The sequence below is a fragment of the Pongo abelii genome, chromosome 21, assembly GCF_028885655.2.
Source record: "Pongo abelii isolate AG06213 chromosome 21, NHGRI_mPonAbe1-v2.0_pri, whole genome shotgun sequence".
Lineage (NCBI taxonomy): Eukaryota > Metazoa > Chordata > Mammalia > Primates > Hominidae > Pongo > Pongo abelii.
The window spans coordinates 8,352,494-8,378,894 of NC_072006.2; the positions used below are offsets into that span (position 1 = coordinate 8,352,494).

At 37.7% G+C, this 26,401-nt stretch overlaps 1 protein-coding gene across 2 annotated transcripts in view; it reads right to left on the minus strand.

Moving 5' to 3' along the window:
• The window catches only part of ESF1 (ESF1 nucleolar pre-rRNA processing protein homolog), a 68,835-nt gene that overhangs the window by 26,563 nt on the left and 15,871 nt on the right, over positions 1–26,401 (minus strand). For both annotated transcript variants that reach the window (XM_009233309.4, XM_009233308.4), the window contains exons 8-9: positions 24,475–24,619; positions 18,679–18,840 (exon numbers count right to left, since the gene is read on the minus strand). In XM_009233309.4, coding sequence (XP_009231584.3) covers positions 18,679–18,840; positions 24,475–24,619 — 307 coding nt within the window. The remainder of the gene's footprint in view (positions 1–18,678; positions 18,841–24,474; positions 24,620–26,401) is intronic.

Below are 26,401 nucleotides of genomic sequence, written 5' to 3' on the forward strand. Positions count from 1 at the left end.
AAGAGGGGGACTGGCTTGGTGCATCCAAGATAATAGCTGATACCCTTCCCTCCCTAATCCTCAATATTCACAGCCTCACTATCACAATCTGCCCCCAGGAATCATCCCACCAGGAATAATCTATTTATGCCTTTTCTCCCTATTCATTTTGGTCACTGCAAAAAGCCCCTAATCATCTTGTCCCCCTAATATCCCATGTTCTCATCCCCAGAAGGTAACAATACATCAATTCTTCTGCCCCATTCCCTGCCAACTCTCTATCACTAAATTCTGTGGAATTCACAGTACATCATCAGCAGAATCTCATTATATCTCTGAACATTTTCTTTATCTTGTTCTAACTGAAACCTGGCTCTCCACCAAGGATACCGCATACTACAGTCCTTTCAACTGTTGCTGTTGGTTTGCATTTTAGTTCATTTTCTTCACAGAACCCCCACACAAACTGGCCTACAGGTGGGCCAGATGTGGTGGTCGTTAATGTTCTTCATCCAGTTTTCTGAAGTGTGGTACTGGTCTAGGGATAGGCAGACCAACTGACCAGTAAAACACAGAGCCAAGCAACAAACCCACAGTTCTGAAACTCTGGTACATGAGAGGTGATATGTCAGATTACTAGAGGAAAGGAGAGATTATTCAACAAATGGAACAAGATAAAAAAGATTTTCTATATGGCACAAGATAAAATCAGGTCCTTATCTCATATTAAAAAAAATAACTCAAGGACTTAAATGTCCCAAACCTTACAACTTTTAGTAAAAAATCAAAGGGAACATTCTTCTCATCTGTACAAAAAAGAGTTTCTTAGATAAAACAGAAAATATTAACTATAAAAGATAAATCTGACAATATTAAAATCAAGTATTCTTGTTCATTAGATGACACAAGAAAGTGAGAGAAGAGAGGAATTACAAATTAGAAGATATTTGCTGTCTTATACAAGACAAAGGGTCAGTATCAGAATAAAGAGCTGCTAAAAGCCAACAGGAAAAGCACAAACAGTACAACAGAAATATGGCCAAAAAACATCTATTAGTATTTCACGGAGAAGGAAACACATGTTCAATCTCATTGGTGACAAGAGAAATGCAAATCAAGTACTGCTGGTAGAAATGTCAAGTAATATCACCACCCTTATAAAGTTCAACATTCATGGTCAGGCGTGGTGACTCATGCCTATAATCCCAGCACTTTGGGAGGCCAACGCGGGTGGATTACCTGAGGTCAGGAGTTCCAGACCAGAGTGGCCAATGTGGCGAAACCCTGTCTCTACTAAAAATACAAAAAATTAGCCAGGTGTGGTGGTGGACGCCTGTAATCCCAGCTACTTGGGAGTTCGAGACCAGTCTGGCCAACATGGCAAAACCCTGTCTCTACTAAAAATACAAAAAAACTAGCCAGGTGTGGTGGTAAGTGACTGTAATCCCAGCTACCTGGGAGGCTGAGGCAGGAGAATTGCTTGAACCCAGGAGATGGAGGTTGCAGTGCTGAGATCACGCCATTGCACTCCAGCCTGGGCAACAGAGCGAGACTCTGTCTCAAAAAGAAAAAAAAAAAGTGCAACATTCATATACCTTATGACTCAGCAATTATATTCCTAACACAAATACCCAGAAAAACTTAAACCTGTACTAGGGGACATGCATAGAAATGTTCCTAATGGCATGATTCATCATAGTAACACCTAAGAACAACTGAAATGTGACAGGAGTATGAATATATAAACTATAGTATATAAGTTAAGTGGATGAGCTACAGCTACACAAAATAAATCTTGGCAATATAAAGTGAAAAAAAAATCAGTCCCAAAATGATTTAAAAGTATCCCAAACACACCCACACTTCCTCCCAGATTAACAAAGTTAACAACTTTAATATCACAGATATATGCAAATATCACCACAATTTTAGAACATTTTCATCTCTTCAAAAAGAAACCCTGTTCCTGCACTCCCTCCTGTGGCAACCACTAGCCTACTTTTCTGTCTCTATAGATTTCCCTGTTCTGGATACTTTTGATAAAATATGTGGTCTTTTTGACTGTCTTCTTTCACTTAGCATAGTACTTTCAAGGTTCATCTATGTTGTAGCATGTATCAGCACTTCATTCCTTTGTATGTACCCATTATCTCTTAAGAATATTTATAAGTTATATAAAACTACATACAATGTTCCAAAGAAGACATACAAATGGCCAACAGGTATATGCTGAACATCAAGAGTATCAGAGATGCAAATCAAAACCATGATGAGGTATTACCTCACACTTGCTAGGATGGGTATTATAAAAATGACAAGAGATAACAAATGCCGGTGAGGGTGTGTACACTGTTGGTGGGATTATAAATTGGTACAGCTATTATGGAAAACAGCATGGAGGTTCCTCAGAAACTTAAAAACAGAACTACCATAAGATCCAGCAATCCCACTTCTGGGTATATATCCAAAGGAAATGAAATCAGTATCTTGAAGAGACATCTGAACTCCTATGTTCACTGCAGCATTATTCGCAATAACCAAGATAGGGAAACAACCTAAGTGTCCATCAACAGGTGAATTAATAAAGAAACAGTGTACATATATACAATGGAATATTATTCAGCCACAAAAAAGAAAAACCTGCCATTTGTGACAACACAGATGATCCTGGAGAACATATTATGTTCGGTGAAGCCAGACACAGAAAGATAAATACCTAGTAGAGTTCATTTATATGTGGCATCTAAAAAAGTCAAACTCAGAAGCAGAGAGTAAAACAGCGGTTGCCAAGGGCTTTAGGGTGGGGAAAATAGGGAGATGTTGGTCAAAAAATAGGAATGTTCAGTTACAAGATGAATAAGTTCTGGGATCTAGCGTACAGAATGGGTGGTGATGGATATGTTAATATCACGTAGTAATCATTACACAATGAATATGTATATTAAATCATCACACTGTATAGCTTAAATATATTCAATCTTTGTCAATTAAATATTTTTTAAAAACTATATACAATGGAAAGTAAATGAATAAATACTGAAATCTGGATAATGGTTTCCTCAAGTATGGAATGGCACGGGAGGATCAAACAGGTAAATATAAGTTATTGCAAGGTTCTAGCTTTCGTAGCAGGTGGTGGGTTCACTTATTCATTATAACAAACAAACAAACCAATCAATAAAAAGAGGCCCATGCCAGACCATTGATGAGAGACTGTCTTAATCTATAGATTATGATTACTCCAATTATGTACACCAGAGATACTTAAAAACAAAGAGGTTAAGTTTAATGAATTTGACCATATCACACTTCTGTTCTTCAAAAGACACTATAAAGAAAGTAAAATCACAAACCAGGAAGAGACACCTGCAAAACACACTACTGATAAAAGACCAGCCCAGAATATATGAAGAACTCCTAGGAATCAGAATCAGTAAGACAAAGAATACATGAATAGAGATTCTACATATGAGGAAAAACAAACTGTTCCTCCTCATTAGTAACCAGGGAAATGCCTAAGTATTTCTTTAAAAACTGAAGTCAGGTCACATCATCTCCATTTCCCATCTCACACAGGGTGAAAGCTAAAGTCCATCCAGAGATGTAGAAAACCCTTTGTGATTTGGCTGCCTCTCTGACCTCATCTTCTGCTTCCATACCTGGCCAGCCACACTGGCCTCCTTATTATTCTTGGACACATCAGTAATGTTTCCCCCTCAGGGCGTTTGCATTTGTTGTTTCCTCTCCCTGAAATGCTCTTTCCTAGGATAACACATGGTGACTACCATCATTTCCATTAGGTCTTTGTTGAAGTGTCACTGTAGCAGTGAAGTCTTCACTGACTATCCAATTTAAATTGCTACTCATTCCCAACCATAAACTTCCTATTCCCCATGTAGGCTTTAGGCTTTTGTTTCCACAAGCTTTAATTACCATCTGAGATAGCATATATTTTGCCTATTAGTTTACTAACTTCTCTCCCTCCCCAGGCCACACACAATAGAATGCAGAGCCCACTGAAGGCCTGGACCTTTGTCTATTCTGTTCAATACTCTATGACAAGAACAGAGTCTGGTATACAGTAGGAACTCTCAATATCTGGGAATACACATACTAAAACCATGAGACACCATTACTTATGTACTCAAATGGCAAGAGTGAAAAAGCCTGATAATATCAGTTAAAGGTAACGATAAAGAGCTATGGGAACTCATACTACTGGTGAGAGTATAAGATGGCACAAGCATTTGGGAAAACACATGACCTAGTAGAGGTAATTATGAGCACGTTACAACCAAGAAATTCTACATATATCCAAGAAATTCCATGCATATCTTCGTGATACATCCAAGAATATTCACAAAGGCATTGTTTCATAATAGAAATAAAGTATAATAACGAGCAATAGAACAGATACATTGTGATATAGTTATACAATGGAATTCTCTGTAGCCATGAAAATGAATGAACCATATACACATATATGGATACGGCTAAGTCTCAAAAATAGAATGTTTAATTTTATTTTTTACTTTTTAGAGATGGAGTCTCACTCTGTGGCCCAGGCTGGAGTGTAACGGTGCGATTTTGGCTCACTACAACCTCCCCTTCCCGGATTCAAGCGGTTCTCCCGCCTCAGCCTTCCAAGTAGCTGGGATTATAGGCACCTGCCACCACACCCAGCTAATTTGTATTTTTTTTAGCAAAGACGGAGTTTCACCATGTTGGCCAGGATGGTCTCAAACTCCTGACCTCAGGTGATCTGCCCACCTTAGCCTCCCAAAGTGCTGGGATTACAGGCATGAGCCACCATGCCTGGCCCAGAATGTTTACTTTTTAAAAAGGCAAATGACAAGAATACACAGAGGATGCTTTTATAAAGTTCAAAATTAACAAAACTACAAAATAGACTATTAGGAATAGATGTATCTGTGGTAAAACTACATAGAAAAGAAAAAGAATGATTAATACATAACTGGGAAGTCACACAGAGGACTGCAGACACTGGTAATGTCTGTGGCTATATGTGTTCATTTTATTTTTATTATTTGACACAGAGTCTCGCTCTGTCACCCAGACTGGAATGTAGTAGCATGTGATCTCAGATCACTGCAACCTCCACCTCCTGGGCTCAAGAGATTCTCATGCCTCAGCCACGCGAGTAACTGGGATTATAGGTGTGTGCCACCATGTCTGGCTAACTTCTTGATTTTTATTAGACATGGGGTTTCACCATATTGGCCAGGCCAGTCTTGAACTCTTGGCCTCAAGTGATCTGCCTGTCTTGGCCTCCCAAAGTGTTGGGATTACAGTTGTGAGCCACTACGCCCAGCCCATTTTATTTTTCTTTAAACTGTAAATACACACTTTAATATATAAATATATACACATATAGTATTTCTTTAATCTATGACTTTTTCTCCACAATGAAGTATAAACATTTTTTAAAAGACAGTAAAAGAATGTTTACCCTTTGACAACTGTGTGCTAAACAGCTTTCACCTGCCTCTTTGTCAGTTAATCCCCATCAAAATAACTTAAACCTAAATTTTCTGACTTTGAGGCCTCTATGCTCTTTCTGTAATCACAATGAACTGTTAATGCTATCCCAAATTTCATTATAAGCAGGCCCTACAGACTGCATTTGAAAAATCCACCTGTAAACTGGTGGCTTGACATTCAAGGGTGCCTAATCATTTTCTTCCCTGGAAGAGTTTCCTGTCCACAGAAGCTATGAATATAGAAGGATATACTGAGGCTAGGGTACAACCTAAACAGCATTTCTAAGTCAATTTCAAACACTTCGTTATAAAAAACAAAAAGAAATGATAAACATTTCAACTTCCCTAGCATTCCAATATTTTAAAACATTTATAACAGTTAGTCACAACTAAATTCAAACTTGATTTTTCTTCTTGCAATCTAAATATTTTCTTCCATATTTATTAGGGTGAGTTTATATAAGTTAACCATAATTCCTCTACTTTTAAAAAGACTTTCCAAATAACTACTAAGAAAGCAGTACCTTCCCAACCATTTTCCTACATGGTAGACACAATGACAATGTTTGTACAGCATGACAGAGAAAACGGAGGAAGCAACCAGAGAAGAAAACAGCCTAGGGGCTCTGGTGGGCCTAAGGATGAAAGGGATCAAGATTGTGGCTAATTTGTCATCCACTGGTGGTACGCTGGTTGGGAATCCTTGAAAGAGTAATCCTTTAAGGTTTACTCTTTCAACTTTTGTATTTGTAATTAACTGGCTACTTCATTGGCAGTGCCCTTTACACAGTATTTGAAAGAGTATACCAGAGAAAAATGAGTTGTATATTAAAAAAAAAAAAAGAGGGCTGGGCATGGTGGCTTATGTCTGTAATCCTAGCATTTTGAGAGGCTGAGGCAGGTGGATCACGAGGTCAAGAGATAGAGACCACCCTGGCCAACACGGTGAAACCCCGTCTCTACTAAAAATACAAAAATTAGCTGGGGGTGGTGGTGCGCACCTGTAGTCCCAGCTACTCGTGAGGCAGAGGCAGAGGCAGGTGAATTGCTTGAACCCGGGAGGTGGAGGTTGCAGTGAGCCGAGATGGCACCACTGCACTGCAGCCTGCCGACAGAGCGAGACTCGGTCTTGAAAAAAAAAGAGAGAGAGAGAAAATATAGAATGAGGGTAACAGAGAATCAAAATAATATTAACATTTAGGACTTCAATGGTCACATGTCAGCTAATGATGGAACACTTTCTGAGAAACGTGTTAGGCATTTTTATTGTTGTGCAAATATTAAAATAGAGTATACTTACATAAACCTAGATGGTGTATAGCTTACCACACACCTAGGCTAATGTTAAGACCTTTTTATCATTGTGTGAACATCATAATAGAGTATACTTACACAAACCTAGATGTTATAGCTTATTACACACCTAGGTTATATGGTATGACCTATTGCTCCTAGGCTACAAACCTGTACAGCATGTTACTATACTGAATGCTGTAGGCAACTGTAACACAATAGTAGTATTTGTGTATCTAAACATAAAAAAGGCAATGTGTTGTGCAAAAACATTATGACAGCACTAATTGATAAGAACTTTTCAGCTGCACTATAACTCTTATGAGACCGCTGTTGTGTATGCAGTCCACTGTTGATTGAAATGTCGTTATACAGGGTATGACTGCATTTTCCACAGCTTGTCTTATAAAGCTCTATTTCTATTCTTGTCAGTTCTCTGATGACAGAATCTACTAAAAATCTGTGACAGTTCTGTCTCCTAGTTTTGTGATCTTAAGCAAGTCTGCCTCAGTTTTTCTCTTCTGCAAATGGGGTACTAACCACCTTGAAGAACTTCATGTAGTATTGTGTGTGAAGCATCTAGAATAGTTCCAGATACAGCACAGGCATCCAGTAAGTGCAAACTTCCCCTTCCTCCCTCAAAGGAGATATATATATATATATATATATATATATATATTTTTTTTTTTTTTGAGATGGAGTCTTGCTCTGTTCCCTAGGCTGGAGTGCAGTGGCACGATCTTGGCTCACTGCAATCTCCGCTCCAAGGTTCATGCCATTCTCCTGCCTCAGCCTCCTGAGTAGCTGGGACTACAGACGCCCGCCACTAGGCCTGGCTAATTTTTTTTGTATTTTTAGTAGAGACAGGGTTTCATCGTGTTAGCCAGGATGGTCTCGATCTCCTGACCTTGTAATCTGCCCACCTCGGCCTCCCAAAGTGCTGGGATTACAGGCGTGAGTCACCGTGCCCAGCCCCTCAAAGGATATTTTAAAAGGTAATTCTTCTGGATCAAAATTATGCATCTAAGAATTAAATTTTTAAAATTCCCCTGTTTACAGCAATGGAATCCTAAAATAAAATATATTTTATGATGCGCTAAGCTGACAATGCTTAGGAAAAGTTTGATTAAGTCCTACAGAGACAGACTTCCAATTATTATTATTTTTTTTTGAGATAGAGTCTTGCTCTGTTGCCCAGGTTGGAGTGCAATGGCATGATCTCAGGTCACTGCAACTTCCACCTCCTGGGTTCAACCGATTCTCCCGCCTCAGTCTCCCGAGTAGCTTGGATTACAGGCACCTACCATCATGCCCGGCTAATTTTTTTTTTTTTTTTTTTTTTGTATTTTTGTAGCAACGGGGTTTCACCATGTTGTGACCCACCCACCTTGGCCTCCCAAAGTGCTGGGATTACAGGCGTGGGCCACCGCACACCTGGCCCAGACTTCCAATTATTAGGAAAGCATATACTTTCAAAGTGTATGCTTCAATTTACTACTAAAGCACATCATTCCAAATACCAATGGGAACTCAGTGGTTACTTATCTTTGGGCATACACGGACTTCCAATTATTAGGAAAGCATATAACTTCAAAGTGTATGCTTCAATTTACTACTAAGGCACATCATTCCAAATACCAATGGGAACTCAGTGGTTACTTATCTTTAGGCATACACAGGGTCAGGTTTTCAAGGTCATGCTAAATAATTTTACAGATAAAAGTTTTCCACATCACTGAATGGGTAGATTGAGCAAGGATATATCTTTTTTATTTTTTAATTTTTTTGAGATGGAGTCTTGCTCTGTCACCCAGGCTGGAGTATAGTGGCATGATCTCGGCTCACTGCAACCTCCACTTGCCAGGTTCAAGAGATTCTCCTGCCTCAGCCTCCCAAGTAGCTCAGACTACAGGCATGAGCCACCATGCCTGGCTAATTTTTTGTATTTTTAGTAGAGATGGGGATTCACCATGTTGGCCAGTCTGGTCTCTAACTTCTGACCTCAGGTGATCTGCCCACCTTGTCCTCCCAAAGTGCTGGGATTACAGGCATGAGCCACCATGCCTGGCCGGGTGTATCTTTTGACAGCTCATTTGATTACAGCTATCCCACCACCCACCCTCAGTAAAGATTAAATTGAGGAAGGAAAGTACCCTCTCACTCCCACACAAAACCAGCAGATTCAGTTTGCCCAGCCACCAGTTCAAGCCATAGGAGTTTTTACTGGCTTCACCACAGACCTCAATTCTGAAAATCACCATTGCATATTGCATACAGTGAGCAACTGTCTACAACAGTCTAACTGAAAAGACACTGAGAAAGGCTGCAAATCTTTCAGAGGACAGAAAACGGCAATATGGTCCCAGAGTGAGATTAAATTTTGTATCAAACCAAAGATCTACAGAGAAGTACTTATGCCCTATCCAGGCTGGGCCCAGTGGCTCACGCCTGTAATCCCAGCACTTTGGAAGGCCGAGGTGGGTGGATCACCTGAGGTCAGGAGTTCGAGACCAGCCTGGCTAACATGGTGAAACCCCATCTCTACAAAAAATATAAAAATTAGTTGGGTGTGGTGGCATGTGCCTGTAGTCCCAGCTACTCAGGAGGCTGAGGCAGGAGAATTGCTTGAACACGGGAGGCAGAGGTTGCAGTGAGCCAAGACAGCCCCACTGCACTCCAGCCTGGGCGAAAGAGCAAGACTCCCTCTCGAAAGAAAGAAAGAAACAAACAAACAAACAAAAAAGTAAAGTACTTACACCCTATCCTTTACTTGGCTCCAAAACCTGAACCTATGGTAGGAATTAGATTTTATTTTGTGTATAATTTTATCAAAATTATACAAAAGTTAAACAATAAAAAGTTCTCCAGTTGGCACAACAAATTAATACAATCCTTTCAAAAAGCAGGGCATGGTGGCTCATGCCTGTAATTCCAGCGCTTTGGGAGGCCAAGGAGGGAGGACAGCTTGAGGCCAGGATTTTGAAGCCAGCCTGAGCAATATAGTAAGAGCCTGGCTCTACAAAAAATAAAAAATGAACTAGGTAGACATGGTGGCACACACCTGTGGCCCTAGATGCCTGGGAGGCTGAGGCAGGAGGATCGCTTGAGCCCATGAATGAGTCATGATCGAACCACTGCATTTCAGCCTGGGCAATAGAACAAGACCTTGTCTCTTAAAAAAATAAATAAATAAATAAATAACACTTGAGAAGAGACACGAAGATGCTATACTCAAAAACGTATCTGTGAGAAAATGTAATAAAAGGTTATTATGTTATCCATTTAGCAAAACTTTATGAAGAACCTACAGCATAACATCAGGGCCCAACTTTTCAATTTTGCAATAATGAAACTGTTGAAAGCAAGTAGTATGACTGAGTTCTGTCAAAATAACACATGGAACATGTGCAACGAAAAATGACAGCTTACTAGCCAGGCAGTTAGAATACAGATAGAATAATGAAGGACAATCACAAATAGAATAGCGAAAGTTTTGCTTTCCAGACCAAAGAATTCACAACTTCAAACAAATCAGCATAGCTGTGGGCTATGGGAAAACAATACATGTGACAAGTTTTCTTTTCTTGAGCTCACTTGGGGCAGATTGCAAGTTTAAGGCATAGTTATAAAAAGAAAAAAAAAGGTATTAACAGTATGGTCTAGAAACAGTGGCTACACATGCAAACAGCGGGAAGGACTGTTATTAACAGAATCATCCTTGATCTTTGCAACCAGAGGATCTTGCTGATTTACATATTTTAACTGGAATCCTATGGGGGGATGTGGGGGGGAACCAGATCAATTAACCTGAAACTTCATAAGGCATTGCAATTTTAGCACTTTCTGAAACTACTAGTATAAAAATATCCTTGCTTTTTGCATTAAATCTTTTTTAAAAGCTTCTTGGAAAGTCTCTTTTTAAAAATTACATCGGCCGGGTGTGGTGGCTCACACCTGTAATCCCAGCACTTTGGGAGGCTGAGGCGGGTGGATCACAAGGTCAAGTGATTGAGACCATCCCGGCCAACCAACATGGTGAAACCCCATCTCTACAAAAAACACAAAAATCAGCTGGGTGTAGTGGCCCACGCCTATAGTCCCAGCTACTCGGGAGGCTGAGGCAGGAGAACCACTTGAACCCAGGAGGCGGAGGTTGCAGTGAGCCAAGATAGCGCCACTGCACTCCAGCCCGGGCGACAGAAGAAGGTCTCAAAATAAATACATAAAATAAAATAAAAAAATAAATAAAACAAAAAATAACAATAAATCAATATTATTAAGAGAGAAAACAGTCTATCAAATAATTCAAGAAGCACTGAGAAAACTACCAGCAATCATATGGAGGAAATGTATTAGCATCATTTTTAGATAACTCTAAGTGCTTCTCATTTTTATTACACATTTCAAATATGACTCCAATCTTTTTTGCACAGTATGAAGTTAATAGCTTATTACCTTACAAACTCCTCATAGTCAACCTGTTAACTGGATGATTCACGGAAGGAGCTCAGGCTTAGGTTTTAAAATTCTAGCCACTTACCAGCTGTGTGACTTCATACAAGTTACAAGAGTGCACTGTGACCTGGTTTCCTCCCCACCACTAAAATCTGAGGCAAACCACAAATTCTTTTAGCTTATTTTTAAGTTCAGGTTTTCCATTTAATGCCCTCTTCTATACTCGATTCAAAATTTTAAACATCTGGTTATTTTAAAAGTTCTGACCAAAAAAAATTTTTGTGAATACATTTCAAATAATGAGTACATTGGCAATAAATGAAAATGGAGCCAAAACTAAACAGTGAACAGGTTTTGAGATGTCTAAAAATTAAAATGCTTGAAACTGGGCTGCCTAACAAAATGAATGCCCAACTAATTCAAAAACATTTTTACTTCTAAATAAAAAGAATGAATAATACAATGGCTACATATGCATGTCACTGATGTCTCTGTTTAAACTACTCAATGGAACAACTGAACAGAGAAATGGAGATAAAATAAATGTGGCAGGGGAGGATGAAGGATAAAGAACAGATACGAGAATAAAAATGAAATTACAACTGTGAAGACTGGAGGAGGAAAAAGCAGAACAAAGGAAGAGCTACACCCCTACTCCATGCCCAAGGAATAGGAGTCAAAAAGGGACTCCTCTTGCTGTGGGAGACAGTAAGAGAAGGCCTTGCCAGCACGAGACAGTAAGAGGCACCTCTAGTTTTCTGGTTTCCATGCCTCCTTCCCAAGAGTAAGTATTCTAGAACTCTGTGTGTTCCTGCCAAGATATCCCAATGACATTCACATCCCTACCACTATTAAAGCTTTAAGATGATCAAAACTAATCTCAAAATCCCTTTATTCATATTTAAATCTGCCACCACATGAAGTTTACAATTTCCAAATCATTCCTTCTCCCAAAACAATGCTGAACATCCTCAATGACTAAAGCCGTTCTACTCACTAGTCAGTTTCAGTCAGTCATTAGTCATTAACAAAAGCCCCCTTACCCATTTATCTGCTAACTGGAGTTTCACTAAAACTTAGCTCTCTTCTGAGGACACTGCTTCCCCTCTATCTCTTTTAGCAGGTGAATTTTTCTCTCCTACTGTCCCTGCGACTAACTGCCAATTCCCATCCACTGGCTCGCCCTCCTCCCCAGTGCCTCCACTCTGAATATCATATTTTCAGGCTATACTAGATAAACTACACTCTTCCTTATTGTAGATATCTTTTTTGTAAGCAAATTCTTCCAGAACCTGATGTAGATCTCTAATGACCGCAGTTGCTCTTCTCGTTTTAATTTTAGCTCACTGCCACTCTTTCGAATACTCCTGTCATAATTCTTGGTGATTTCAGTATCCACACAGATGATCCTCTGAACACACCTTTGGCCTCATAGTTCACTGACCTCCTCTCCTATGGTTCTACACTCTACCCCATCTCAGAAATTCACTGCCAGGATTGTAAACTGGTTACGTGATTACCCAAAGTTGCAATCCCACCACAATCTTACTTTCCAAGCATCCTACTCTTCTACCACCACCTCCAATCTTTTCATTTTAACCCATTTATGCCTGGCCTGAGGTTGCAATTTTTTGAATTTTTGCAATCAAACTTTAAGCAGTAGGATATAAATAACTTCCACAAGCTTAGCATTCCAATAATGGACCACTAGGCATAAGTTAATCTCTCTAGCAGTCTGAGCCTAACAATTCCCTTGGTGTGAAAGTGGCATGGTGCTTATAATGGAAGCATGTCTTAGTTTTTGGAAGTTACATTTTGAAGTGCTTTTTTTTAAGTGTCATGGTGCCTGCAACTTTCTATCAAATATTTTAGAAAGAGAGTTGCCTGTACTTACTGTCTCTAATTCCTCTCTTCCCATTCTTCCTTCAAACCATACTTTCATCCCCCATCATCCCACAAAAACCATTCAATATCACCAGTGAGCTTCACACTGCTAAATCCAATCGTCATTCTCAGCCTGCATTTTACTGACCCATATTCTCACTGAAATGCCTTCTTTATTGGCAGGCTGAATACACCGCAATTCTGAATTTCCTCCTGCTTCTCTGATAGCCTCTCCAGCTGCTCGGAATGGTCCAGGCTCATGTCCTCTACCTCTAGATGTTGGAGTGCTCCAAGGATCAGCTTTTGAACCTTTCTTTTTTACCTATATTCACTACCTTGTTGTTCTTATTCACTTTCAGAGATTTACACAATGAAGATTCTCTATCTCTATCAGCCCTGTACTCTTAACTGTATAACCAACTGATTCCTTGGCATGTCTATTTAGGTATCAATGGGCATCTTGAACTTAATGTATGAAAAAAAAAAAAAAAGAATTCTTGATGCTCCCTTGCAGACATGTTCCATCCACAAGCTTCACTATCTGAAAATTACTCCAAAAGCCATTTGATTGATCTCCCCAATTTGGTCCTTGCCCCCCACTTTAATCTACTTATCTATAGCAGCAAGTGTGATCCTGTTAAATATAAGAGTCAGATTTGACTGCTCCTGAGCTCAAAACTCTCCAGTGGTTTCTCATCTCAGTCACAGAAATTCACGTCTTTATAATGGCCTACAAGGTCTTCATGTCTGGCCCCAAACTACCTCTCTGATCTCAGTTACTTCTGTCCTCCACTGTAGTCACACTGTTCTGCTTGGATTCCTCAAACACAAGAGACAAAGTATAGCTTCGAGGACACTCCTATGCTACTTCCTCTGCTCACACAGTCTTCCTGGGCCAGGCTCACTCCCTGACCTCTACTTTCTTTAGTTCGTGGTCAAATATGTTTCTTATATATCTGTCACATGTTTAGTCTCTCCTTCACCAGATTATAAGATCTGTGAGTTCAGGGATTTTTATGTTTTGTTCACACAGTGTATAAAATAATTCCCGGCACAGAGTAGGTATTCAGTAAGTATTTGATGGAGTAAGGAAGAGAAGTTGGGGTTCTGTAGAATGCTGAGTAGAAAAAAGACCAGCTATCCATTTCACTAGTATCTATTAAGCCAGAGATAGCTAAGAAAAACAGGACTTTTATCATAATCAAAATTTTAAGATTATAAACAAAGAAACGTGCCATTATTTATTTCTGGATGGAATTTCATATATACTTTATATTCAGCTTGCATTATCTACAAAAAATATTATGTAGATTAACTGGACTATTAATACAGGAGAAGTTATATAAAGAGTTAAAACTGATTACACTTCATTTATCATGTATTACAAATTCCTCAACGAAGTACATTTCTTGATGAAGGCCCAACTGACTAATTATATGCATCACCTTGTCTACTCCTTAGTAAGTTGGCAGGATACCTTTAGCAATGCATTGAGATAGGAAATACAACTTCACATACATCAAAATAATTAAGTATAACTTTCTTTAAAAATTTTATAATTCAACATTTTTACTTATTTATAATCCTAATTAATAAAATTGTATTATTACATTTCCATAGGAACTAAAATATTGATAGAAAGAGTAGCTCATTCCAGTTGTTACGCCCACGAATGTGTTATAAGTTCCCTTAATACTTACCCTTAAGAAATTAAACTCCTCATGTTACTATACTGTATAACCCAATGTAAAAAGGTAGAAAGTTTAAATAGTCTAAACTAGAATTTCTTTTGAAAAATCAAACCAAACCATAACAAATGTCAGTGATTAAGAGTACTTATTTTCCTGAAAAGGTTAATATTTTGGAGATTCAAGCCACAGAACCAATGAATGATATGGTATAATCTCATACTGACCCTCCGTGGTTTACTGAAGCATAACATCAAAAAAGTCCTGAGGTTCAGGGTAACTGTTACTGAAAACACACATTTCTTAAGACATAAATTCACTAAAATACACACGTCATGAAAGTACTTTGTAGTTTATAACGTTTGTAAGTATCTCTAAGCAAGAAAGTGGTATTATTAGTTCCAATTTCCATATGAATAAACTGAGGTACAGAAAGATTGCTCAGTGATCTTATATGTATAGCACACAGAAACCCCTTTACACTTGCATGTGCATGCGTGCATGGATATAAGGATTCACAGATAACAATATCCCATTAGAGGCTGTCAAAATATTACAGTTTAAGACCTTTGAAACTCATTATACATTAAAATACCAATTTTCCCCTATTCAATTAAAAGTAAAAAATATATACCCAGTGTTGACGATAATTCCGTGAAACTGACACTCTTACTGATTGTTGAAGGTATTATAAGCTGGTACAACACTTTCAGAAAGCAATCTGGCAATAACTTCAAGACACAAAAAGTATTCATGCCCTTTCTTAGTAATTCTATTTCTGGGAAACTATCCTATGAAAATAATTCAAAATATGGAAAAAGCTATAGGTTATTTATAACATCCCAGATACTTGGCATCTGGGATTTAACATTTGAGGTTTTGACACTGGTAGTTTTAACATCTTGTGAGAGAACCACAGGTTGATCTACAGCACATGTAAAGTTGCTGTGTGAGCAAGGAAGTCACGTAACTAACTAGTGAGTTAAGCCTGAATGCTAGCATCAGTTTCTCATTGTGGCCTGGTTGTTCTCTACTAGTCCTGACATGCTTGGAAACATTTCTAGGCTGGGAGAGACGAACAACACACCTCTGTTGTAAAAGTTTTTAAAATTAAAAGGCCCTAAAAAGGCAAGCCAATTACTTGGCTGCTGATGAAAATGAAGAGATTTAAGAAAAGCTTGTTATTTGTGGGTTTGAGATCGGTCCTATTTTTTTTTTCAATGTTATAAGTCCACTGTAGTGAAAGATTAGAAATCTGATTGAATATTCAACAACAGAGAAATGGTAAATTAAACTGTAATCTTCTTAACCAGTGGTTGAATTAGGATAGTGGAATTACAGATGATAATCTTTCATTTTACATTTTCACTTCATAAGGTCAACATTACTCTAATACCAAAAACCAATATGAGGAATGAAAACTACAGATCATATTCCTCTTTGCCACAAGTACAAATATTTTTAATAAAGTATTACTAAATTAAGCTGGGAATATATAAAAAGATAAGGTACCATGACCAAGGTGGGGTTTATCCCAGGAAACATAAGCAATGCTTAAAACTTCCAGTTACAGATAACAGGTGTAAATACCACTTTTAGGTATTTGCCCTACATTACTATGTTTTGTTTGTTTGTTTGTTTGAGACAGGGTCTCATTCTGTTGCCTAGGCTGGAGTGCAGTGGCATGATCACAGCTAACTGCAGCCTCAACCTCCTTGAGCTCAGGTGAGCCTACCACCTCAGCCTCCCCAGTAGCTGGGACTACAGGCGTGCGCCACCACGCCCAGCTAATTTTATTTTTTTGTAGAGATGGAACAGTTTTGCCATGCTACTCGGGCTGGTCTCGAACATCTGAGGCTCAAGTAATCCACCCACCTTGGCCTCCGAACGTGTTAGGATTACAGGCGTGAGCCCCTGTGCCTGGTTTCATAATTATGTTAATAAAGACTCAATCTAGATGTGGTCCACTTAGTGTGGGAACATGTATCATATATCTGTACCTTACAACTGGCATTAAATATTTCTGAAATATTTGCTATAAAACACCTCAATCCAGTTTATTTTAGATCTGCTTTCTCAGACAACTGAACACTTCAATTTAAAAATGTTAATATTAAAATATATTCAATAAGCTCATTCTAATATTAGAATTAAACTACAATATATTCAACTTAAAAGACAGAATTCAACATTTCTTAGAATCATAAAGTCAAGGGACTCAAGTAAAATATTTCTTAACAGACATCTCTGAGTAGCATGATTATGTAGCCTTATTGTAAAGATTTACTGACACAGAGAGCTCAACCCCTTAAAGCAGCCTTCAGTTCTTCTGTGAGACAATTCTAATAATACAGAGAATTCCTCTTTATATTATTACATTAAAATCTACCTTCCTTCAACTTTTATCCACTGGCAGTAGTGCTAACCTGTGAGGTAATAAAAGAGATTAAGTCTTCATTTACATATTCTGCAAGTATTTAAAAATAGCTGTTAAAATCACTTTTTAGACTTTTCCTCTCCAGGCCAAATCAATTGAGTTCTCCCAACCACTTGTCATATGATACACCAGTAAACTTCATTCGTTCTTACCACCACTTCCTGCAAAAGCCAAACATTGAAAACAAATGGGTTGCAACACAGCACTTCATTCCTGTAGGAATATGCAGCAGACCATCCTAGCAAATTTACCACAATAGCCAGTCAATCCTCAAATACCAAAATACCCTAATTTTTTCCCAAATAAAAACCCATGCAAACAAATGTTTTATTCCCAATACAAAAGCACACTACTTATAAAAATGGAATTGGTAACAGAACACTTTTAAGTTTTAAGCAATGGTATTCCTACAACTGGTTAGTACTCTTTCTCCTAGAGACTAATATAGGCTAAAGAACTGAACCCTTATCCAAAAATATATCTGGTTTTAAAAGTTATACACATATATAATATAAACAGCAGTAATCTATAAAAACAGTATTGACTGCAGAAGTCCATGATGATTTGCCCAACACTGTTGAAAAAAATGTGTACAGTAGTCCCCCATTATCTGAGGAGGATACATCCCAGGACCCACAGTGAATGTCTGAAATCATGGATAGTACTGAACCCTATAGATAGTATGTTTTTTCCTATACATCTATAGCTATGATAAAGTTTAACTTATAAATTAGGCACAGTAAGAGATTAACAACACCAACAATAAAATAGAACAATTATACTGTAATAAAAGTTACATGAATATAATCTCTCTTCCTCTTTCAAAGTATCTTATTGTACTATACTGGGTAACAAACTGCAGAAAGTGAAACCATGAAAAAGGGGCAACTGCTGTTTACTACAGAATGATCCCATTTATCCCAGCTTTTATCTTTGTTTAGCTTTGACATGGTTTTAATTTGTTTTGTACTAGTATTATTTTACTCTACTATGCTATATTTCTTTGACTATTCGCAGCAAGATTGAAGATGGAAGACTATGTAATACATATTTTGTGTTAGTGAAACCTCATGAATTAAGGACTAGTGGGGGGTTATGGAAGAAAAGGTCACTTAAGAATTAAACATATTCAAAAGAAGTGTAGTAACTTTAGAACACACGGTGCCTGGATTCAAGTTTCTATATCTTGAGAATACAGGCTCAAACCTAGGAAAGGCTACTCTGATAAATGGACAGGAATAATTTATAGTTAGTAAATCAAATAAACCAATTAAGAATAAGCTGGTAAGAGTCTAAAATGCTAGTCATTAAGTTAGTTAAATGGTGTATGCAAATACGATGTTAAGGTCCTCACCAAGATATTTCTGGCTCCTTCATATTTAAAATGTACTCAACATACTGAAATTCGAAAAAGAGAAAACATTTAGTATCTAATTCTTACCTGGAACCCATTTAATTTCCATTTCCATATCATTTTCTTTGCCTTTCTTTTCTTTTTCTTGAATAACCTGCAAGAGCTGCCTGTATTTAGCAATTTGTTCTTCATCATCTTTCTGACTTTTCTTTGTTTTCCCATCTTCTTCTACATTGACTCCATCATCACCTAATGAAAAAAAAATTCACTTAATACACAGAAACAATTCATTTCTAACTCGTGTTCAGATCTTACGGTCACTCTCTTCTAAAAGATGCTGTTAAGACCATAGGATATCAAAATCAGACTTAAATTTCTGAATATTAAATGAAAGACTTAGGGTCTCATGTAGAATAAAGATCAGTTGCAATATAAATTTGCACGGTCATAGTAGTATGCTTGGGAATGCCCCTTTTTATTAAAATTTATATTGGATAATAATTCTGCAGTCACATAACATCTTTGGGCTTCTCTTTCCTATAAGCTGCAAGATAATGAAGATGGTGGCATTTTATCCGTCTTTATGTCCTCCACTATCCAGCACAGTGGCTTTAAAATGTTATGCTGAATAAACGTATGCTGAATATTGTTGGGATGAATTCGGTTTGCAGCTATTCAGACCGAAGAGAAGAGATAAAGGCAGTTGTTTATAATCCAAACCTAAGAATACTGGAACCTTTCCATTTTTGAGCAAGCATGCTTACTCCAATGATCTCATTAATATATTAAGAATAAAAATGAATTAGGAGTTACTTCAATTAATTTAACATTCACATCTGCATTTCCTAGTTCTACAAAAATAATTAAAATATAAAGAAACAGTATAAAATTCACAGGCAACAAATACCCAAGAAAACTAATACACCAAAAAGTTTGTTCTACATTTCCACTGCAAGTCTCCAAATCAAAAACAAATCAGAAACCTGGGTTTTAATGCAAAACATACAGACTTATTGAATTGGCTGTCTCAAGTAAAGGAAACTCTACTAGCAGGATAATGAAGTCCCTCTCCTCTATAACCTATGGCTAACTGCTTACCAAAAATGTCTGACATTATTAAGCATTTAGCTGGGAAACATCAGTGTTAACAGATTGTCTTTGTATCTTTTTTAATTTTTAAAATTCATTTTGTCCTTGTATCTTTTTTAATTTTAAAAATTCATTTATTTTTTCTTTTTTCAGCAAGTCAATATAATCAATGTCCTTATATCTTAAAAAGGTGATATGGAAAAAAACTGGTTAAGTAAATATTTCTATATGTATATATTTTTTTTAAAATAAATAAAAAATGGTCCAGGACATTCTTTCCATCCTATCACACTTTTATTTTCATTCAAACAGCTGAAATTCATTTTTTTCCTGTTTGTGCTTTGTGCCACAATAATAACGTTGGATGGAATTCTGTCATGTATCCCGTAATTCAATGGATAAAACATCAGGAACACATTAACAAATGGCAAAGTATTTCTTTCTATTAAAAGCTTACTTCTGAAAACATAATTAGAAGCAAGCTCCTTCCAGGTTGAAATTTTAGTGGTAAGTCTCTGATGGCTTACTTTAAACTGATTTTTCCCAGTACTGAAATTTTACAATCTGAAGCTCTAAAATGTGGGATAAGTCATGTAGCTCTGTTTTTTCCCAATTCAAGGACACTAGTTTGTGAAAGCCTTAATACTATATAAGGAGTGAAAAAATAATAATTCTAACAGTAAGCCACCCTGCTATGCTCTCTAATAAACAATAACCAGAAATATTCAGTAGCTTTAAGGCATTCAAATATGCTGATGTATCTATGAGAGGTACTAAATTACAGATTATAGTAAATTTGTAATCAATTAAAATGCAGAAGAAAAATATACGCTTCAAAAAAACTTGGTGTATCTCAAACATAAAGTCATTATTTATTAAAGTTCTTTTTTTTTTTTTTTTTTTGAGACAGAGTCTCGCTCTGTCGCCCAGGCTGGAGTGCAGTGGCGCGATCTCGGCTCACTGCAAGCTCTGCCTCCCGGGTTCATGCCATTCTCCTGCCTCAGCCTCCCAAGTAGCTGGGACTACAGACGCCTGCCACCACGCCCGGCTAATTCTTTTGTATTTTTAGTAGAGACAGGGTTTCACCGTGTTAGCCAGGATGGTCTCGATCTCCTGACCTCATGACCCGCCCGCCTCAGCCTCCCAAAGTGCTGGGATTACAGGCGTGAGCTGCCGTGCCCGGCCTATTTATTAAAGTTTTAAGAAATAAAAATACAAGATACAAGGTACATCATTTCAGTCTTTCCAACCAGAAGCCTGGTATTATTAGATCCTCATTTCACAGCTATGGAAGAAAGATATAGGGGGTTTAGTAAACCTAACCTATGTACAGTGAAGTTAGGATTTGAAACTAGCAGAGCCCAAGCTCTTAACAAGAATGTATTAACAAATTAATGCTTATTTATTCACAATATTAGCTGCCCTAATGTCAAAAATGTCCTTTTAAAATTTAGTTCGGTTCTCCCAAAACAGAAATCTATTTGAACAACTTGTATCCAATCTTCACAAGTGTACATAAAAAGTTATCTTTTTTCCTTTATCTTCCAGCTGATAGTGAAGAAACACTATCCAGAATTTTCAGAAAAGTTCTAAATGCCCATATAGGCATACAAATAAAAAAGAAACACTGATAAATCATTATGTCTTTCTCCACACCTATGAGGGGAAAAGACATAGAGAAAAACTGAAAAAAGGACTCAGCTGTTCTGTGAACAATAAAAAATAAAATGGTAATCCAGTTATTTGGAATGCCAAAAAAATTAACAAGCATCAGCCACTAAGGCCTTTAAAAAAATGTGAGGCCCTTTGTGCCCAACTTAACTCCCACTGCAAATACACGTTTTCAAAGAGTATTAAATACTTAAGCAATTATGTGGTTGTATTAATATGAGATGTCTGAACAAAGAAACCAGAATGATTAAACGTGATTTTCCATACTGTTAAAGAGTAGTATTTTATGAAAAGCTTAGAAAAATGAAGCAGTGTCTTCAGGAGTCTAAAAGAAACAATGATAGGCCAATCGTGGGATCTCGGAAACTCAAGGTTTAATGGCACTATGGTCATATTAAAGAAGCACTTTAGGATTTAATTAATTTGACATTTAGGCTGTAAAAATAATACATATACAAAAAGAAAACAAAAAAGCTATGAAAAATGTTAAGCTACAAATTAAAGAATATTCATTCATGCTAATTTAAAATACTTTTATCTATGTTTAACATTTATGGGTTCTTCACTTTCTGTCAGCATTAAATCTCTTACTCATAATTTCTCATGTTTGGCAATTCTTCTATTAGATAAGAAGAATGAAGATGTGAAGGTATTAGGCAGATAGTATCAACCAAAAGTTCACGCGAAATTACAACCCGGCAACCAGTTTCCAAACAGAGGCAGATCAAATACAGGGAAAAAGGGTTTTGGGGCTTTATTTCTACAAAGTGAGCTATTTTAAGCAAAGAGCATACACATTTAGAAGTACAGTTGATTCTTGAACAACATGGAGGTTAGAGACACCAACCCTAAGCACAGTCGAAAATCCACATGTATCTTGATTCTCCCAAACCTTAACTAATAGTCTACTGTGCAGTGGAAGCCTTACAAATAATACAGTTAACACATATTTTGTATGTTATATGTATTATACACTGTATTCTTATAATAAACTAGAGAAAACAAAACGTTACTAAGAAAATCATAAGGAAGATAAATGTATTTCCTACGCATTACATGGAAGTGGATCATTGTAAAGGTCTTCATCCTCATCGTCATCATCACACTGGGTAGGCTGAGGAAGAGCAGGAAGAGGGGTTGGCCTTATAGTTTCAGGGGTGGCAAACGCAGAAGAAAACCCATGTATAAGTGAACCCACACAGTTCAAACCCATGTTGTTCAAGAGTCAACTGTACACCATTAATCATTTCAAATATTTAAAAAAAAAAAAAAAAAAAAAAAAACCAAGGCCAGGCACAGAGGCTCACGCCTATAGTCCCAGCACTTTGGGAAGCTGAGGCAGGTGGATCACTTGAGGTCAGGAGTTCAAGACCAGCCTGGCCAACATGGTGAAACCCCACCTCTACTAAAAACACAAAAATTACCTGGGCATGGTGGTGGGCACCCGCAGTCCCAGCTACTTGGGAGGCTGAGCCATGAGAATCGCTTGAACCCAGGAGGAAGAGGTTACAGTGAGCCCAGATTGTACCACTACACTCCAGCCTGGGTGACAGAGCAGTACTCCATCTCAAAAAACAAAAACAACTTGAATAAAGATAAAGATAATTTGAGAACTTCTTAACAGCAAGCAAGGTACTTCAGACTAACCCTTTCACTGAAGACATTAAGTTGGAATTAAGTTGGATTAAATATTATTTTATAAAGCTTCAAAGAGGTTAAGAAAAGAAAGAAAAGTTTCAAAGAACTGTCAAGTTAGAGAAGACTTACTATGTCAAAAACAAGAAGGGAATATTAGACGGATGACTCCAGGGTAAAGACCTGTTTTGCTCTGAGATCACTTCCTGTTCCCTGATCCACAGAACAAAGAGCTATGAAAGTCAACTGTGGTTTTAGCAGCCTTTCAGGACCAAGAAGACAAAAGTTAAATGCCAAACAAAGAGGGAATTTCAATTAGTACCCTGACATTAAGCAGTCACCCAGAGGGATATACTCCCAGGGAAATGGTCAATCTGAAGTAAACCAGCCCTCATGCAGACTTTAATCATCCGCAGAAGCCAGGGAACCTAAGCCTTAACATTTGGAGAAATGTGGTTCTAAACCAACCAAAGTAAATTAAAGTTTTCTCTAATCAAAGATACCCTAACTTCAAATATCAAAGTAACACACAAAATTAATTAGGCACACAAATAAACAGGAGAGAAATACCTTGTAAAATAAGACACCAACCTGAAAATACATGAAATATTAAAACAGAGACTATGAGTAAAAAATATAAAAAGTGGTATTTCTGACTTGAGAAACAGCCAAATACAACCTCCATAAGTAAAAAATATAATAACCAAGATTAAGAACTGAATGGCGAGGTCTATCAGCAGATTTAACACTGCTGAAAAGACAATTAGTGATCTGGAAGATAGGTCAGAAGAAAATATCCAGAACGCAGTACAGAGACAACAGATTAAAAATTTAAGAGTAGAGATAGGCAAGATATAATGAAGAGATCTAACATGTATTTAGTTGATGTCCTAAAAGGATAAAGAAACAACATCTGAAAACATAATGGCTAAGAATATTCCAAAACTGATGAAAGATACCACTCCACAAATAAACGGAACCCAACAACAAACCTCAAGCTCCACAAACAAAAAGAAATCTACTCTTATACTTATCATAGTAAAATTGCAGAAAGACAAAAAGAAAGAGAAAACTCTAAAAGCAGTCAAAGGAATAATTATAGAAACAGAGAGTCTACTTTTTAACTAGTTGAAAAAGTGGAATGTAAAAATATTTAATCAATCTAAATGATGCTCTTATTTTTAAAAAGGCAAATAAGGGAGGATGCCTCAAAGATTGTTTTAACTGGTTTACTAAGAAACTTCGCAACCATATGCATTAGAACAAGTCTAGAAGGCCATGCTTGGTTAGGTCAGGGTTTTAAACAAAATGTTTATAGTTAAAGAAATTCAGGCAAAGAAAATATTTTCTTTTAAAAAATAAATCACTATCTACAGGTATATATAATACTGTGCATGTGAGCATATTTGCAGACAGAATTTGGCTTTCCCTGTAAAGCTACTGCCAAAGACCTATATCCATTAATGGTCACTGAAAGATTAACAATACCTTGTAGCTCCTCTTCTGTCTCTTCATCTTCACTAGAGGAAGCTAAGTAGGCTTGAAAATCCATGTCCAAAAGCTCTTCCTTTTTAAACTTCCTGTTGAGCATTGTAATTCTTTCATGATCAGTCTCATCCCAAGTGATTTCCACCTTTCACCAACAAATAAGAAAAAATAACACGAAAATGGAAATGTCAACTCAAACTTGTTAAAGAATATATACTATTAACCTGGATATTTAACAGTAAGTTAAAAGTTAAGACACATTAAAACAAATACATGAATGATATGATTAATAAATAGTATCCTATTTGTGAAAATGGAACCATTTCTATTAACTTGTACCTCCTCCCAATTCTCTGCTATCTACAGGATACTCCATTACTGACAGTAAAAATTAACCAGTGTATAAATTAATTACGGCAAAAAAAAAAAAACCTAAGAAAATGTACTGGTAAAAGAGTTAACATTATGGGCCAGGCATGGTGGCTCACACTTGTAATCCCAAAACTTTGGGAGGCCAAGGCGGGTGGATCACCTGAGGTCAGGAGTTCAAGACCAGCCTGGCCAACAAGGTGAAACCCTGTCTCTACATGAAAAATTAGCCGGGTGTGGTAGCAGGTACCTGTAACCCCAGCTACTTGGGAGGCTGAAGCAGGAGAATCAGGAGGCCTGTAATCCCAGCTACTCGGGAGGCAGAGGTTGCAGTGAGCTGAGATCATGCCATTGCACTCCAGCCTGGGCAACAAGAGCAAAACTCTATCTCAAAAAAAAAAAAAAAGGTTAACATTACGTATCAGTGAAAACATGTTTTTTCACCTGGAGTTCTAAGATTTCTGGAGATCTGCAAACTATATGAAATCTGTTGCTAAAACAACACAATCTCAGTGGGGTCCATTTTAAAAAAAGATTAAGAACCACTGATGAGAAAAGCATGTATTAGTTGGAAGTAGTTTAAACCTCCATGATACATGAATTCATCTATGACATGATGGATGTGGTGATGACTGGCTCCTGTCCTGTACATAGCCCCTATTCTCATATAAGGCCCTGCCAGGTATTTTATTTTCATCATAGGGTAGATCCTACATCCATTTTAAGAGATCCTTAAAATCACTGCCACCTGTCTCAGAAATTCCAGCTAGTCAGAAGATTCAGAAATGATCCCTATTCTGATAATTAAGCCTGAGCTGATAACGACCAAACCACTGTTGGAACTAGTACAGATGCTGATGATACAGCCAGGACCCAGGAACTCTACACTGGCTGGCTGGACAGGCTGGCCCTGATCATTATGTTGGTCCTGAAAATAACATGACTTTAATTTCATGTGACTGAATTTTTTAGACTTTGCTTACTACGTAATGGTAGAGTTTTACTACATCCAGTAACTAATCAATGCCATACAGTGCCCACCACGGCATAGCAGGTGACAGATACAGCTACTCTCTCTGCTACCAGTCCCTCCTCAGAGAAGCATGGTGATTCATCACACAGGAAAAGCAGAGGGAAGCTAGTGTGGCTATTGCAGAGTACAGCTGTGGACAGAAAGGTTATTGGGAGAAGGAGAAGGGAAGCCAAGGCAGGTGGATCACCAGAAGTCGGGAGTTCGAGATCGGCCTGACTAACATGGTGAAACCCTGTCTGTACTAAACATACAAAATTAGCTGGGCATGGTGGCGTGCCCCTGTAATCCCAGCTACTTGGGAGGCTGAGGCAGGAGAATCACTTGAACCTAGGAGGCAGAGGTTGCAGTGAGCCAGGATTGCACCACCGTACTCCAGCCTAGGCGACAGAGTGAGACAAGGTCTCCAAAAAAAGAAAAAAAAAAAAAAAAAGAAAAGGGAGAAGGGGCCAGGCGCAGTGGCTCACACCTATAATCCCAGCACTTTCGGAGGCAGAGGGGGGCGGATCACCTGAGCTCAGGAGTTCA